Source organism: Pterocles gutturalis, unplaced genomic scaffold (genome assembly GCF_000699245.1).
Source record: "Pterocles gutturalis isolate BGI_N339 unplaced genomic scaffold, ASM69924v1 scaffold6901, whole genome shotgun sequence".
NCBI lineage: Eukaryota > Metazoa > Chordata > Aves > Pterocliformes > Pteroclidae > Pterocles > Pterocles gutturalis.
In genome coordinates, this window is record NW_010105317.1 from 18,871 (window position 1) to 37,954 (window position 19,084).

The 19,084-nt window shown below is 34.9% G+C and overlaps 1 protein-coding gene across 1 annotated transcript in view; it reads right to left on the bottom strand.

Annotated features, from left to right (window-relative positions):
* CDH7 (cadherin 7, type 2) overlaps positions 1 to 18,391 on the bottom strand; it is a gene marked incomplete at its 5' end in the record, with an annotated part of 29,345 nt that extends 10,954 nt beyond the window's left edge. Inside the window, 5 exons of the mRNA XM_010087343.1 lie at positions 494 to 611; positions 2,075 to 2,196; positions 4,148 to 4,284; positions 8,118 to 8,371; positions 18,204 to 18,391. Coding sequence (XP_010085645.1) covers positions 494 to 611; positions 2,075 to 2,196; positions 4,148 to 4,284; positions 8,118 to 8,371; positions 18,204 to 18,391 — 819 coding nt within the window. The remainder of the gene's footprint in view (positions 1 to 493; positions 612 to 2,074; positions 2,197 to 4,147; positions 4,285 to 8,117; positions 8,372 to 18,203) is intronic.
* Between the last annotated feature and the right edge of the window lie 693 nt (positions 18,392 to 19,084).

The following is a 19,084-nucleotide window of genomic DNA, read 5'->3' on the forward strand; positions in this document are numbered from 1 at the left end:
AAGAAGTCTGCGTAAATATTGTAGGCAGTATCTATTATCGAAAACATTCTTCAATAGGTGGTACACATACTGAAAAGATGTGTTTTTCTTATTAAAAAAAACCCCTCTCGACTTACTGTCCACTTATTTTTTAAGTCCTAAGTTATATAAATAAAACATGAATTCCTGGATGTTTTTCAGTCACTGCCCCAAGGTAAAATCTAATTTAGGCAAAAACCTATAAATACAAGGAAAAAATGTGAGAAGAGTGACTTCTGGGGGAAAAAAAAAAAAAAAAGTCTTGAAGGTGCTCTGTTTGTCTCAAGGCTTTAAATGATTCAAACAAGTTTAATTCCCTTGACAAATAATCTACAGATAAAACTATTTTGCAGGCTGATTGTGGTTTAATTTATGTCCTTACCAGAATATAAGTTTATGCAGGTCATAGCCAGCATGATATATTCAAAATGAAAGGTGTTAGTGGTGAATATTTACACAAACAAAATATGCTCACCTTTGTTGTCCTGTAGTGTAAAATTCTGGTTATTGGCTGCCTCTGCTGTTAAACTGAAGTAGAACTGATGGCCGTTTGGTGGGTCATCTTTATCGATTGCACTGATTTTCTGGATCACCTGTTTTGAGATACATTGGGGTTTCATTGTTCAGAACAGTAAGAAGCATAAATACATGTACATTGTATAACTCCTCTATTGCCCATCAAAGTTTCAACCCTCCTTTAAGTCCTGCTCATACTATATTTTGGTTTTCTAATCTCCTGAGCATGTACAGATACTATTAAAACTAAAACATGACTTGCCTCTTTACTTTCCCTATACCAACTTCATTGGCCAAAAGCAATGATCTGCAGGGCCTATGAGAAAGTTAGGTCCTGTCATTCACCAGGGCTTGGAGTATAAGCTGCATAGCAGTGGAAGAAGTGTATCTTCTAGATGGTCCTTAATGTGCTTATCAGTGTCTGCAATCAATGTTGTAAGCTATCGCAATAAGATTATGCTTTTGAGCATTTAAATTCATGTACTTTTATTTTTTTAATACTATGAAAAACAAAAAGCTAAGTCATAAGTATATTAATGTTTTCTGAGATTTATTATTATTATAATAATTTTTCCGATTTTATTTTCTAAAATTCTGTCTAAATCTATCTCTAAAAAGAAGCATCACCATTGCTTAAAATCCATAAAGACTGAATACTCAGAGCTGCCACACCTGACTAGATCACAGCAAAAACAAATAAGTACTCCAACAAGAGCATGCATATTCTGTGTTTCTCATGAACACAAGCTAATAATCACAACGTTCTCTGTTATGGATTTAAACTACGCTGTGATTTTGAAATTTGCAATAAACAATATCTTCCACAGGAAGGACAATATTCTGGGAGAAGGTACGAAAACGCAAAGTCTCCCAGAGAATATGTGGGAACTACGTGGGTGAAACATGTGCTAGTTTTCTGGGAGAGAAAAGACAGAATGAGAATTTTTTTTTTTTTTTTTTTTTGGTGAGGTCTTACAAAGTAGAGAAGAAAAGTCCAGGTTTCATACCAAGGATACACACCACCAGATACTTTTTGTTGAGTCTAGGAATACATGGAAGACATTTGAGGAGTTAAAAACACTGGGAAGTACGGTAGGAATACATCTCCCTTGTGAAGTTGTCACCTTATGACCTATGTTTCTAAGGGAAATAAAACTGTGTACTCATTTTAGGAATGGTAGGCCTTTAGTCTCAGAATAACTTCCATGTTATGACTTCCAACTTCCCAGTGAAATTAGGAGAAAGGAGGCATTCTTAATATTATACAAAATTAGGTGAGTTTAGCAAAATGTGTCAGTTAGATCAGTAAGAAAGCCAGAGATTCTACCAGTACTTTCAACAAATATTTTTCTACAGGAGTTTTTCTCTTCAGAGGTATGATGAAGATGTTAGCATTTGATTAATATTTGCTTGTGCTGCACATCAAAGCGTCATTGTTACTGGCATATGCTGATTATATTTTACCTTAAAGCTGCCAGGCTTTCATAAGGAATGGCGGCCTAGCTGATAAAAATAAACACAAAACACTATCAAGCCATACCTGACCAGGTTGAGCATTCTCACAGACAGTTGTCTCATATTCCATGGCAAACTCAGGGGCATTGTCATTGATGTCAAGGATAGTGATAGCTACATAGCCTCTCCCAATCTGTGCTGGATTTTCTATAGGAAAAAAAAGCCAACAAAACAATTAAGAAGAGTTCCTTGCAAATTATTCTTTGGGCCAGTAGATTTTTCATTTTCATTCTTATTTTGCATATACATGTCAAATCAATTACTATCCCTCCCAGAAAGACAAAGGAAGCTCTTAGCTTGATCTTCTGGACCCAGTGGAAACAAGGTTTAGGTTTTCCAGACACTTCAATTAAACTGAGATTTTACTCTCAGGTATAAACTGAAAATCTAACTGACTAATCACAGTATTGAATCACACTGTATGGAAGAACAAGAACAAGATGGTGTAAAACCATTGCCAAGGAGTATAGCTAGCCAGAACAGCACTATTCATATTGGGAATGGCATGGTTATTATGGGTTAAATAATTTTTGTTGCAGTTCACATTGATCAGGCTATTAATAAGTTTAAAAAAGATTCCCATTAGCTATGTATAACAGAAAAAAGAGGAAGCTGTATTCCCAAGAAAATCGCAAAGTATTTAAAGTGCACAAACAACCAAGTATTTCAGCACTGTCATTAATATGTTGAACACCTTAAATATGAATCACACTCTTAAACTGATGTACATCTCTAGCTAAAATATGCACCTGTTCAGGGTCCAGTGTCATCACTTAATCTTAAACAGTAGATATTTTAGACAAAGCATAAAGGACATCAGTGTGTGCTATGCTTATTTTGCTAAATAACACTTCTGTTTTGGAGCAGGGAAAAGAGAGTTTGCATTATTGTTTCACCACAAGTGGTGATATTAGTGACAGAGCAGGGCAGGATGAAAAACTGTCCAAATCTTCAGATATGTACTTACCCTTTTTATGGGGTATTGTAACCACATTTTAGTAAATATTATAAGTATCTAAAACAATGCATTCAAATGTATATCACACAGTGATTTGGTTTTTTTATTGCACATGTGAAATATCAGAGGAGTAAGCAATTTTGACACCAACTTTCTCCTCTGCTGATCTAAGCTTATTGAAAACAAAACAGGCCATGAACATAAATTAAAGCATTGTAAGACATTATTTGTTCTCCTAGACTGTCACTTGTGTTAGGTACACCCCTTGGCTACCTTGTCACTTTTCTTACTGCCCAGGAAAATTTTTGGTTTCCATGCTGGCCTCCTAGACCAAAATTCTGCTCCTGAGAATACAAGATAAGTTCATACAGACACTAAATGATAAATGTTAGCTTTTTTCAGGTTAAACATTAAATTAACCTCACTGAAAGCAAGAAGTGAGGATTTTTAAAATAGCAGGCCAGAGAACTGATAACTCTTTCATTATCACAGCCCAAGAGAGTAGTAATAGGGATGAAATTTGAAGAAATAAAATCTTCAAATATAAAGGCAAAAATATATAGTTTTTCACAGAATGTATACAGAGCTGAACAAGTCTAGGTTTAAACTTACATTAACAGAATTCTTGTTGTATGGACTTGAAGGGTTTGATTCTTCCACCACTTTTCCTCTTACACCAGAAAAGATACCAAGTACAAAATATCCTTTACAGTCTTACCTTAGAGTCAGGAAACTGAAACCACACAAGCACTCACATCCCCTTTCTTTCATATATTTTGAGAATGTTGTGGTTGACCAACAGCAATCAACTCTAAGTCAGTGCCATCACCAAGATGGGATAACTGGTCTCCTCTATACTCCATATCACTTTTCCTCTAAGACTGCTGACTTAGCATATTTCATCTTCCTTTGCACTTTTCAGAAGTCAAAAGACTGCACAAGGTGTGAGGCAAAGGAAAGAGCAAATACTTCTTATGTTGTATTTCTTAATTTTTATCACACAGATTTATTTTACATTAAGAAGTTATTTTTATCTGTCATGATTTGAAACTGTCATCATTTCTTTCAATGCAGCTGATCACAACCAAGCCTGAAGTTTTACACATAAACATCCAATAAAATCTTTAAATTGTTACTTACGACTCTCCATGGCCAAAACTGTGATATTATGAACAGCATTAGTTTCCCTGTCCAAAGATTTGGCAGTTGTAATGACTCCACTGTTGGCATCAATATTGAAATACCTCTCCAGGTCTGTGTTTCGATCTATCGAGTACCTAGGTGAAGGATGAAAGAAAACTTTTGATTTATGTTCAATTACAGCTTGTAAAAATGGTTCATTGATTTGTTATTAGAGAGAAAGAGTTTCCACTGTTTCCCCGTTTCGAGCTTTGTTTTGTCCAGTTTCTCTGGGGTGAAAAAAAGAAAAGAAAAGCTGTATGCAAAGGCAAGAGTGTTACACTGTGACCTGTGCTGACATTGGTGTCTCCATTCCCACAGTGTCCTCTTAAGTGAGGTTGTAGGTATCCCCCTATCTTTTCTTCCTTCCTCACTGCTGTAAGCCTAACTTCAATTTATTTAATGGAATAGCATCCTCCTGAACCCCAGCAATGGAGAAGGTGAGTTGGAAGTTTGCTACATGGCTGTACCAGCCAGGCACTGCTCCCATGGGGGCTGGCAGCCTAAGCACAGAGCTTTCTATAACCTGCAGAAGACCCCTGAGTCACCCAGATATGCAGGGGAAGGGAAAAAAAAGAGAGATGATGCTGAATAGGTCAAGGGATTGCATGTCATCACTGTCAGCTCCCAGTGCTTTACTGTCATTAGACAAACACAGGCTCATGCCCTTAACACTTTGGCTTAACATATCTTTTACCTCCAAATTTGCTTTAGGAACACAAAATTGGCTCCTTAGAAAACAGAAAACAGAATAAGAGAAAAGGTCAAAATGCCTGTGGGTGTTTTGCTTATAACCCTTTTGAGAGAAAGGGACAGTTGCTTAGGCAGATTTAGATTTACAACTGGAATATTCTTGACATTCAATTTAATACTGGGTCAGATACTTGCACTGTCATTCAGATCAAGTAGGTGCTCCAGAGCACTTACCTACACTTGGGATGAATTAAAATGTCCAAATTGGACCAAGTGTGATCATTACAATTACTGTCACACTGATGATATACTAGACTATTGAAATAACATTAACCAAATCATTTGAACAATGTGGAAGGAAAGAGTTATGGAAGACAGCTAAAAAATCAGGATTTCCCAGATATAATAATCTTCTGACACTATTTGTTTGTTCTGTGTTATAATATAGCAGCTTCTACTTTGTTGTATCACTGTGTTTTTATCTCTATCTCTTGTCTCCAATATCTTAGGACAGAGACTTGTTACATATTTAGAATAGTTTTACCATAAGGTCACACTGAGAGAGAGAATGGAGTAAGGAGTTGTAACAACAGCAGTAACAGCAGTTTTCATGGATTAAGGCTCTTCCTCTTTCACTTTTTTTCCTCATTTTATGTTAACTGTAGTTCATTTTTTGCTTTATTTCATGCCAGCACTGTTCTTTATTTGGTCAGCAGTACTCTTCAGCTGTTTAGTGGCTGGCAAGTTTCCCTATGAGACTATGCCTGCCACCTCTGCCATGTAGTCAATCTTGGCAGACCCTCTAGCTAGGATTCAGTCTCCTGCCAGTCCTTAGATTTCCCAATTATTAATACTATCACTATGCAACTTGAAGAGCTAAAGACCTTTAAAAAAAATAATAACAAAGAAAGTGAGAGAAGAAGGAGAAGGAGAAGGAGAAGGAAGAGAAGGAGGAGAAGGAGGAGAAGGAGGAGAGAGATGAGAAAGACAAAAAAGAAAAGAAAGTAAGAAAAAAATAAAAAGCAATGAAAAGGAAGAAGGGAGGGAGGGAGACAGGAAGGAAGGAAGGAAGGAAGAAAGGAAAGAAGGAAGGGAAAACAAACAACTTATAAAAATTGGATGACAGATTCTTATGAAACAAGAAGAAAAATAATTTTTATGCATAGGAAGCAAGCAGTTTCCCTTAATCTATTTCCAAGCATTGTATCCATATTCAAATTCTAAAAAAACCTATTTTAAATACTTTTAATCCTTTAATTCCTTGCAGCCGTTAATACTTGAAAATCTTTGAGCTGCAGGAGTTTTAAATCCTTTATTTAAGCTAGTTCGAACATCAATAGTTCTCATGTCCGTACAAGATAACCTCTTACTTTCAAAATGTTTATTACTTTCCCCCCTGTATTGACAAGCTTTTAATTACTTGTGATCTTCTAATTTCAACATTTTCTGAATTATAACAAATCTAATTTTTAATCAATATCAATATAACCCAATGTTTGGAATTTAGAATACTTATTTATAGATTAATAATTTAAACTTCTCAAGTAGATCATGAAAAGTATTATGCATTAATCCTCCTTAACACATTTGAATGTTAGGTGAATCTGGCTCTGATGTATATCATAGAAGATGCAGGACAGCTTTAAATTACATGATCTGTCAGTACCCCTGATAAACCTTCACTATTTTTCTTTTTCCTCCCTCTCAACTTCCAAACAACTTTGAAGCAGATGAAATCTTCAAGATATAACTATTTTTCATGTTAGAATTGTAAAAAATAACCAGATCAAGGCCAATAAACTCATCCTAATGTTTACACAGGAGCCAAAAGCATTCTGAGAATGGACTGCATTTATGGAACTGGATTTGATCCTATTCTACATGATTCTGCTAAACCAGATATTATACACCAGATGCTAACATCAGTGCCAGAAAACACTGCCACAGCAAAGAAAGAGCTCAGCAAAGACAAATTTCACAAGTAAATCCATGCCAACCATCCATCTAGGACTTTCTTATGCATAATAGCAATCAGCCATTTTGCATATGTTGCAAATATATAACGAGAGAGAGTAAACATGTCACATGTAGGAGTGAAATATATGTTTTATTTTTACAACTTAAGATTGCTGCTTTAGAAAGTACAGAGCTACACTAGAGTCCCAAATTCATCTTGAATGCACGAAAGTAAAAATTTAACATCACCAAAAAAGGTGACATCCAAATCAATTCTGTACCTGTGAAGTTCTTTTCTGTTCTTTTCTATGTATGCTCTAATAATAACAAATGAAACTTAGTACTGATATTTAATTATATATGTGTTCCTCCTCCTGTAGATGTTTAAGTTCACAAAATTCCCGAGTCAGAAGTATTACCGTCTAGATCCTTTGCATGTTCATTTGGCAATTAATATTATTACTCCACATAAGAAAAGTAACAAGTAACTCATTACTATTTTAACTTGGGCAGTGAGCCTCTGTCCTTGAGCTTTGTCCTTAGATACAGGCAAACACAAAAACAATACTTTGTGTTTTATTATGGTTTCTGTATTACCCCGGACATTAGACTGTGGAAGACTTGCAGGTTCTTCACACACTGAAGAGAAAGGAAGAGGCCCTTGACAGTTTTCATGCACCTCTAGTGTTCATATCTCTTTGCATTTGAATGGAAGATATTTGGCTGCAGCAGAATTTACAAAACCCAAAAAGATTATTGCCTATAACCATCCTGACTAGGGCAGGACATGTCTTGTCCTATCCATTTCTCTCACGTAGAGTTTTTTCTAATGCTTTTTCTGTGGGACCTATTACATTCTTGTGCACAGTACACACAGCATATGAATCATTATGCACACACACAGGGACACGCACATATATGTACATTATATATATACGTCTTGGTCCTGGTTGATCTAAAAGAACATAACTTGTTACAGGACTCTTCCTAAACTTAGAAAGAAATAAATATGAGTATATGTTGAGTTTTTTTCCTTTGGAATCTTGAAATCATGTATTTTCTTCAATGTTTTACTGAGATTTAAATATATTTTTTCAAGGGTTCTGCAGTTCAGGAGTATGAAAGTCAAAATATACAAACTCTTAGAACACCTTGATCTCCCTCTGCAAGAGAAAAAAGCTAACTAATTGCTTTCAGTGTAACCAAAAAACACCCCACAACAAAATGAACAACTTCAATAGAAAGGTTAAATAAATAAACAATTAAGACATCTTATAATTACCTGACAGGACTATTTGAGGCATCTGGATCATGAGCCGCTACGGTTCCAATGATAGTGCTGACCTTTGCTGCTTCAGACACCACCATGGAGTACAAACGTGAAGTAAACACAGGTGGCTCATCAACATCTTCTACAATTATCTTCACTGTTGTCATGTCACTGAAGGGTCCCAGGCTCAGGAAGCGAGGGTCAACATGCATATTGGCTGCTTCTATCCTCAGGGTATAGCTTGTCTTAGCTTCAAAATCCAGCTCCTATACAAGTAAAGTTATTTGGAAAACTTATTATCCAACGATGTTGCTGCAAAACTGTTTCACCTAAAGCTATCAGTAAGTACAAAATAAACTTTGCCATTTGTATGCAGCTTTTCATTGGCAGAGCATAGTTGATGGCTTGTTTTTTAGCTTTCTCAAAACACTATTTGCAGTGTCTTGCTAGTACATATTCCCCAATGACTTTAACGGTAAAGGTAAATGAATGTTTCTGAATGAAACAAGAATTCTCTGAGTTAATGGCTAAACTTTATGTGATTACTGTGAGGACTAAATTCTCCCTCATTATTTCATCACCGTGAATGAAATAATCATTACTTCTTTTTGTCTTATTCATATTCTATCTAAGCTAATGTCAAATACAATGTGCCATACTACCCAGACAGAAGAACTCAATATACCATGCACTAGTGAAAGCACCTCGTTCAGAAAATTGTGAGGGGTTTTTTTGCATAGCATTGGGACTGACTAATCAATGATTACATGAAACTCTGTATAAATTTGTGTGGAAAATGTGGTAAATGGTTAAACTACATTGTCTACATGACAATATTTTGTACTGAGATGCAGCCTGGAGATTGTTTTGTTTTGTTTTCTTTTGCTTATTAAACAAAATACATGTTATTTTTTTCCCACCTTCATTCTGCTTTACTTGTGTTTGATGAAAATATAGTTTATTTTGGAATAAATACTGCATTAGAATTAAAAATTACCCCCCACAACTAATGGGATATCTGTGATTTGGTGGACAGTCCCATAAAGAAAAACAATTTTGGAGGTAAAAAAACATCTTATCACAGGTAACTATTGAAAGAAAGCTTCATATTCATATTAGTACTATTTACCCTATATCTATAGTCTTTGTCAGCTTGCACCAAATGCCCGGCTCACTATTCCTTTGCAATTCCAAGTTTAATCATTAAGAACAGCATTCTTAGAAGACCCACGCATTTCTAAAACTGCATTCTGGTTACTCAACTGTCTTTTCAAACTATAATTCCAAGTGTATAAAACAGATTTAAAAAGTTTTTTCTGCAGTTCTGATTCTGAATACATCATAGGTATCTGAAATGAGCTTGCAAAATAATCTGACGGCATCTGCAAAATATTCCTGTACTCACTCAGAGGAGCAGCAGAGGTGAAACACACATCTGTTGACCTACAAATGCAAGGGTCTAAGTTCTCTATTGAGTCAAAGTAGGATAAATCCCAAATGAGCATCTTAAAGTCAGTGATTATGCTGACGTTACAATACAGCTGTAAACAGTCTAGATTTAAAAATGAAAAATGAATTGCAACACATCACACTCAGAAAGGCATTGAACTTTTATAAAACCTATGTGGCAGCAAAAGGATTATCCGAATGGGAATATATGTCATCCTCATGTTATGCAGGCGCTTACTTCTTGCACTGAATCAGAGCTGTAGTATCCATACCTCTCCAAACACAGATATGCCATAAAAGAACAGTTGTCTGGATACTGGTCACTATACTGGATACAAGTGGTTAGCATTCATCACTAAAGCATGTTTAATTGTTTTTAATTTTATTTTTATATTTAAAATACAATATGTGTGCTATGAAGCAAACATCACAGCCATAATGCAAATGTAATGTGGTGTTAGGATGATGAAAAATGTCTCAGAAACTGCATTCTATGGTGATAACAATAAAGCAACTGATATGACTAGATGAGAAGCAAGGCTAAGGAGAAGACAACCAACCACACAGATATCTTAAGACGTCTTATTATTTTCCAAAAATTATAACCTAAAGAATGTCAAAGACAAAAGGCCGAGATTTGTTGAACTAAAAAAAAAAAAAAAAAACCAACAACAACCAAAAACAAAAATGCAAGCCTTTAGCAAATGGTATATTTTCATCCAGAATGTAAAAAAAAAATATGCAGTGGAAAAGGGAAGGTTAATTCATTTTCATTAATCAGAGATATCTGTTAAAATTGGATGATTTTGATTACAGTGATACGTAATCAAACACATTGAAATATATCATGAGACTGAAGAGAAGATAGCTTCTTATGATAAACTATCGTCAACACCACAGTCATCCTATGATAAAAAGATTATGAACGTTCAGATTTAATAAAGTGCATAGAGCACAATATACATAATTGGACAAACTGTATAAATTTTAATAGAAGAACATAACAATGAAGAAATATTATTTAAATTATTTTTTTTAAAACATTCCCATGTTTCTTTACCGGAAAAAGACGACTAAATCAGAACTTTTATAATTGACATCATAAAAACATGTATTTTCCATGTGAATGTTTATCACAAGGGTTCACACACATTTTTAAATCACCATATTTCATTCGTGTAATGTAGAAAGAGATCATTCTTTATCTGACTGTATTACAGGAGTGTTAGACTAGTAGGGAATACAAAAAACCCCATTTTCATTACAAAAGTATTTCCTCATAGAAAAGAATGAAAAGCTAATGATGGTGTAGATGTTTATTCTAAGCAGGCTGCTTATTAAGAGCAGGTTTCACGTTCTCCAACTTAGCCATACACATCTGAGAAAATCACTATATGGTGCTTACTGTGAGTGTAGCAAAATTCTTCTAAGGAAGAAATAATCTGGTCTACTTATGAATGTGTGTTTTTCACCAGTCACTAGTAAGAGAGTTTCAATAACTGTAAGGAATAAACATCTGCTTTCAGCAACATGAATCTTGCCCTAGGATTCCCTCAGATATCTCCTGGTAACCAATGCTGCTGATCATTTCCAAAATCTATAAGGGTTCTTGTTAATGAAGAATAAATAAATTAAAAAAAAATAACTTATGTACATATACAGTGGGGCACAGATGGTGTTTAGAAGAAGGGAAGTATGGATTGGCAAAGGGGTTTTACAACATCAAATGGTATTGTCTTATACAGGGACAGTAATATTGTTTTATTTTAGTTCTTTGTAGCAGAGTCTGTCTCCCATGGGGTGTGACAGTGTCTACAAAAGCTACAGTCACCCTCCTCAGTCTGTTCCCGTAAGATACACATCCCTCAGATCCTATGGGGAATATATAGGTACCAGGTTTCGAGGCAAATATGATCTCGGAAAATAAACAAAATCTCTAAGATATGAGTAGTATGCAAGAGTTCTTGACCTGGTGGAATGTTTCAACAATTTGTAGATAATACAATGAAGACAGTACATACTACAGACAGTAATGAAAGACCAAAAAAGTGAACTGAAAAGATTTCCTTTTTTTGTTTCTTCTTATCTAATTATCACTTATGTCTGTTATACAGAGACCATTATTTAACTGGCCTTCGGATCATGTCTTCATTATTTCCTGCTGTAACAAAAGCACAAGATTCCAATAATGGAATACCAAGTCAACAGACTACAAATCACTACATCAGTGTTGAAGGTTAAATGGACAACGTATACTTCAGTCCTTCAGTACAGTGAATAGAGTTTGACAGCTTCATTAATATCTGTGCATTAGTGTTATCTGATTAGACCCTGTGCAGGATCCATTCATCTTTCTCTCATTTGGGGATTTGTAAGGTAGTTCTTTCCTTCTTTCTTCCTTTTCATTTTTTTCTTCTTTTAAGGGGTAAGAATTTTATCATGTCTGAAGAAAATTACAAAACAAGTGATCTATATTACAGAGGCTGCATATGACTCACAGGAAGCCCATTTTTGTAATGTTCATTTTTTATTTTATGGTAACTTTGCAATAATGTACTTTTCAGAGACAAAAAATCCCATTTTTAAGCCCAGTTGAGGTTTTATACTGAAAACTGCAGTACATCAAACAAATGCACTTTATCTCTCAAAGGAACCATGGAAGCCTCAAGTCCTTACATTGTAAACTCTGATATAGAATTGAAAGAAAATTTTCTATCTGAAAAAAAAAAAAAAAGTAAAATGTGAACAGTAACAGAAAGATAGCTTTTCACTCAAAAGCTTACACATAACCCCCCATTTTTATAATTGCCAGTATTACTCTTAGAAGGAACTCAGGTTTTAGAATAATCTCTTGTCACTCAGTCTCTATGAGGAAATACTTTGCAATACTATTTTCACATTTTTCCCTTTAGTATTCAAATTGGTTGGTGATATTGCTGGTAGGGCTGTGTATTGGGGGGAGAAATGAAGGCAAAGTGAGGAAGAACTGTATCATGGGAAATCTTCTTAATGCTTGTCACTTGCTACAGTAAGATAAGACAACCCTCCCTCTATAAAGTCTTCAGGCTTTTTTTTTTTTTTTTTTTTTTGTTGAAAGTTCACTAGAATATCTCCACAGGCTTCAAAATGGCTTGAATCAGATCTCACAACCTTCCAAAAAGTCACATATGATACATATAATAAAAATAAACCTTCCAGCCTTTTTATTATTAAATTACTATTACTACTTTAATCACCAAGTATTTGATAAAGGTGCAGGTGGATACAGATCATCTATCAGGTTTTTATCTTAAGATGTTTTGCTACTAAGCTATTATTATTACTGAAATCTAACTATAGCCTGCAACTTTGTGAATAAAGTGAGATCTGTACTTATATGATGCCTTTTTCAGTACACTATTTTTAGGAATAATGCTTGAGAAACTACAAACAATATGGTCTTGTCTATGCATTTTGCTTGGAAAGTTAAGCCAAGATTCCATTAATGTGTATTACAACCAAGATTCTGTGAAGAGTCAACACGAATTCACTTTGAAATTGTACACACACAGGTTTGCATGGACACTTCAGCATTTGCAGTATTAAATGACTGAATCATCATTCACTTCCACAAACGTTTCTTCAGTTCTAAGGTTGCTACTGCAGAGACAAATCCAACACATTTTTTTAAACTCCAATATATTCAGAAAAATTACACTTTCCTTCCAAATACCCTCACCACTGTGAAATGTAGCTATGCAAATAATCTGAGTTGTTACTAACAGAACATTGATAGCAGAATGTAAATTACAAATGAACCACAGGAAGGAATTGATTCTACTCTACAGATGGAGAACTGAATCACAGTGTGAACCAGGATAAAATTTTCAAATACTTCTAAGAAATATAAATGTCCAATTCTCTTTCAAAAACTGTACAAGACATTTTTATTTTTCTTGAAAGATTACCTAAGATGGATGTTTTCCTAAATCCTGGTTAAAAGTAACTTAGAAATCTAATTTAGCTTTATCTAGGCATTCACTACAGAGTGTGCGTATGGGATGGAGAATAGCCAAACTCTCCCATTATTTGCAACATCAGAACTCTAGCACAAAGTTTGAGTAGGTGGTATGTTTAGACTGCTCTGTACCGGATAAAAATAAAGAGCGAGCTTTCTTCAGTTTCATTTGACAAGTGAGAACTTTTAATTTATTTATTATTATTTAATAAAAGAGAAAGTGGGAAAAGAAAAAAATGGGAAGGTTTCCATGGTGACTTGAAACTACTAGCCAACCAATTGCACGAACATAGCAGGTTGCAGGAAAATATCCCCACTAGTTTCCCACCACTTTCCCACTCTTCCTGTTAGCTGAGAATACCACTCTGAACTGTGCTTATGGGTCTCATTCACTTGATTATACCAGCTACTGGAAAATAAAGTTTTTCAGATCCTATTGCAGGTTGGAAACAAAGCATGGCATCCTAAAAACAACTTACACACTCTTATATACCATGTTAGATAGATGCTGGAAAAAATGCTTGCACATTAATTAAGTCAACGAATTCACTTAATGTACTGCAGAAAAAGGTAGACTTTATTTTTTAGTGACAATAACCAAGTAAATAGTTCAATACTGGTTTTACTAGCTCCTGTCATAAGATGAAATTCTAGCTTCACTGATCTCACAAAAAAATTAATTCTACCCAGATTTAAACTCTTGTTACTATTTAAGCCATAAATTCATGAGCAAAATTAGTCCTTGTCCCAAAGAATATCTTGAAAAAGGTGGGGTTTTGTTTTGTTTGTTGTTTTTTTGTTTTTTGTTTTTTTCTGGAATGAACATAAGCAACTTGCTGGAATACATGAACTTCACATTTCATTCATTTAATCCTGATTCAAACATACTAACAAGGGCAAAAGAAAATAAGGTGTCACAAGTATGTGAAAAAACATATATCAGCAAATATTGTACAGTGGTACAGCATGCATGCTCCTTAGTTGTGCCGCATAAGGTAGCACAATCCTACTCTTTAGTTTCTGGAGGGTTAAAGACCAAGTGGATGAAAACACAGAGAAAGTATTCCTCCCCCATCTGATTCCATATGGTGAAGGGACTATTATAAGAGTACCAGCCTACTGTCAAAATATTACCTTGAACTGAGGTAGCTGGTATACACTGACATTAGGTACTAGGCAGCAACTGTACTAGCATGTTCAGGAACACGTAATCCCCAGTTCTGCCATGGCTATAAAAACTATGAGCAGAACTACTACTACTACTTGAAAAATAGCACTGTTCCCAAACTGTGTAGAGACAAATCCATCCTGAATAAACCTTGCAAGCCAAAAAGATATCTGGATTTATGAATGAAGAAGAGATATAAAAGAAGGAAGAATACACTCCATATTCTATGAATATCACTGTTAGAGCAAAACCATGACTTTTTTTTTCTGATGACTTTTGATGTTTTGAAGTCTCTGTGTCATAGGGTGCAGAGAATAAATGTGTTCACATGTGCATGGAAAAAACAAACCAAAAATTAAACACATCCAAATCTCATTCACCAATTTTACCACCTTTCAAATCAATATAAGTATTAGTCAAGTCCATTATACATAAATAATCTTGGGAAATACCTAACCATGCATTTTTCTCTTTCTAATATCACAAGTCTTGGTATCTCTCTTTTTTAAAAAAGTTCATTTTCCTGAATTTATCTATAAAAATAATTTCTTTGCAATTTGTGCTGATCCTTGTGCATTTTCTTTTACATTCCATCTACTTGGAGCACACAAAAATCCTGCTTTGCTCACTGAATTCTTAAATCTCACTTCTCGATTTCTTTTTTTTTTACAAAAAACTTTTTTTTTTTTTTTTTTTTTTTTTTACTAGATGATCCTTATGTGTTTAAAAAGTCTTAGTTTTTAGTGAGGAAGTCAACTTTCAAATTGTCTCAAAATGGTTATCCTTCTGAAAACAGAACGTAAAATCCTGTTTGTGTATGGAACTCCACTTACAAGGTGCCAAACTTTCTCAATAACACCCAGCACCAAAATTAACGGAGCAGTGCTTTCCGCTGCTCAGAGATACTGGCAGTGATTTTCATGCTTAGCCTGCTGATTTGTATGTACAATTGCAGCAAAAGTATGCAAAGCTAAAGAATGCATTTGCATTTAGAACCAAAGCGTGCCTTTCCAGACATCTTTACTTTGGCATTTTACTGCTGGATGTGTGCACAGACATGTCATCTGAGCATATAAATACACACAAGGTTAAAATGATGGGCATGTGTTTGGAGGCCGACCTGTTTCTTAATGCCTCAGCTGATTTCAGGGGCATGAAAAAGAGAAAGCTAATTGCACTCAGAGGTGTGAAGAATCTTATGTGCTGGATAGTAAAATGTTTGGGTAGATTCCAGGCTACAGATTTAATTTCTTCCCTGATTCCTTACTAACAAGCACACATTATCATGCAAGAATAACCTCTGCCTCATGCCATTGTGATCTGGCAGGTAAAGCTTGGTGGCTGAAGCCCATTTAACCTGCATACGTTGTCATTAGTGGTCTTCTTTGTACTTGTTCTCCAGAGAAGAACAAGGTGCAGCTGCCTGTTAGCCATTGTGCTTGGGCTTTTCACTTACTTTCTTCCCTCCTACCCAATCAATGTTCTCTGCAGGGTTGGCAGGGAGGATCTTTCAGCCCTGGGCAAGGCACCAAGTTTCCTGGAGTCCAAATGAAGAGCTAAGGGTGTCCACAGGTTTGGGAGATGCCCCTCAGCATGGGGATTCACCTTTGGGTATGGTAGAGGAAAGAAAGTCGACAACAGTAGGAAAATGAGAGAAAAGGTCTAATGCTGCAGAGAAAAAAGTCTGAGTTCTTGTGTCAAAATATAGCAGCATCTAGGTTTAAAAATTGTTAGCAAATTGGAGCATTTCATCAGGTCAAACTTTTGTAGCCTTTTTAATGTAGTCCAATAGCTATTTCATAGAGCACTTCTCAGGATAAATGTTCAGTACTGAAAAGTCCAGTTCAGCTCCCTAGCTAAAATGATTATAGAAATAATAAATGCCAGTTATTTGGTCCACTGTACAACACTGGAATCAGGATATTCCAGGAACAAACGCCATGACTACAAGAGCATACTAAAAATTAAGATTAACTCATCAGTTCTCAAATTAGATCGCTGAAGCCCCCAATTGATTCAGTGTTGCTCACTGTGGCACTGATACATGTTCTTTCTCTAGGATAGGCATATTTCTTCCAGACCTTTGCTCAAAAACCTTAAATGAGCAAACTGAAGGAGCCACACTGAATCATGCTGTTGAAGAAAGAGACGACTAACTTTCATCACTTGTATTTCAAATGTGCGAAGCAGAAATTAGCCCAGTTTGCAAGAAGCCTAAGATGGATGTTTTTGCCTTGAAAAAAGACAATTCACATTACACATATTAGAGCCTGATCTTTCAAGGGTGCTGAACATCCTCCATTTGCTGTGACATCTCTGGATGCTTACCAGCTCTCATCAGGTGTTCAGGGTATCAGAGAATTCTCTCACTGCTTTGCAACATCATGCAGTATTAACTTATTTCAAAAAAGGAATGTTACTGAAGTTTTATATTGCTTTAGAAAGGAATTGATGCACCAGAGGATGAAAAAAAAAAAACAACCCAAAAGCCAAAAAAACCCCCCACAACTGTTAGGTGAAGTTTATACAGATGAAAAAGTATACAGGGAAGAAAAACCTGTTGTGGAATCATATTAACTACAAACATAGGTCATTGTTCAGGAACATACTTACACATACACTAAAATGCCAAGTCATTCCCACATTTTAGGGAGTATTAAAGTGCTTAACAGAGTTAGGGTCATAGTTTCAGTATTGTCATTGCTAAGCACTCACATCTTAAGAGTATGAAACTATATGAGAAGAGATTCTTTTGTCTAAGGTGTTGGGTTTTTACCTGTTCTCAAAATTTAAATTTCTTGCAAAATATTTCATCTCACTGTTATTTTGTAAAAGGATACTCTTTAAAATGTGTTGCAGCAAAGTACGAATGCTGAGCTTTAATATTTTTATGTAAACACGATTTTTCAATTTTAAAATGTTAGTTTTCTAACTGCATATAGAAAGCAAAGAAGAAAAAAGATTTCTTTAAATATTTTTTTGAAATATTTTTTATAAGATATTATCTTGTAAAACAACTGTTCTTACTGATACATAATGTTATTAATGTGTGCCTTCTGAACAGAAAAACATCAGCCAAAGATAATTAAATTTTTGGGGTTTTTTTTAATTACATTTGGGATCCATTTTGTATTTGGAGCTTGCATTTTTACTGTAAGATATATTTTCACATTTTCTCTTTAATACTTGGACAAATGAGACTAAAACTTAGATTCGGATCCGAACTTGTATGTGCAGGAGCTTTAAAAAACCCTCATCAAAACAATACAGCTATTGCCAAGAAAACCCACAAGAATTTTCTGTATAATTAATTAAAAAGCTCAAAATCACACACATACACATGCACACCCTGAAGTCAAGAAGAACAACACCAATGGAAATTTTTACAACCAATAAGGCTCTTGGGAACAAAAGGTCATACTCTCATTACCTGCTCTCTTCTTGCACAGATCCAAACAGAATCAGTGAGAAAAATCAGTCTCACCTTTTGAATTGTTATGATTCCCTCCTGGGTGTCTTTGTCGACAGAAATTTTGAATACTCCCAAACCATCACCATCCACAATCTTGTACTCCATTTCAGCATTAGGTCCCACATCTGCATCTGCAGCTTTTATTCTGGCCACCACAGAAGCCACTGGCAAAGACTCTGGGACATTATACTGATATGATCCTGTGAAATTTAAAAATTTAATGAATTCAGAGTCTTCTGGACTGTAGGCTAAAAAAAAAAAAAAAAATATATCCCTCTTAAAATCTACCTTCCTTTAAATCAAGTACGTGAATATTTATTCAGGCTACCTGGATATATTCAGTGTAAAATAGAATTGCTCTTTTTTTACTAGGTTTTCCTTGTGATGGACTCTGCTCTAGACATTATGAGCATAATTTCTTCCTACAACAAGAGAACTACAAGGCAAAGATGCAAAAACATTATTAAAAACTTAAGGGCAAATCATGAAGAGAATGTGTTCTACACAGTTTCAATGAAAAAAAAAAGTGGAAATATTTCACTTTGTTTTCCACAAAAGTGGAAAAAAAGCAAGTCAAATAATATCAATACAATCTCTCATTCTTTTATAGCTATTTTTTCTTGATTAGGCAGTTTGCAATCTGAATATGGCTAGAAACTGCTAACATATTTATTTCTTTAACATTAAGTACACCATCTGGGTTCTCGAAAATTACATCTTTTTCATTCAAGTAGAAAATCATACATATGATGTCAAAAGGGTATCTGAGTGCAGTCTGTAGCCAGTTAACACCCTCACCTTCAAAAATAACTTCAGCCATTTTATTATTGTTCCAAGGAATTTGTGGCTTGAAATAACAGGAAATATATTATGCACAGATCTATTTTTTAAAT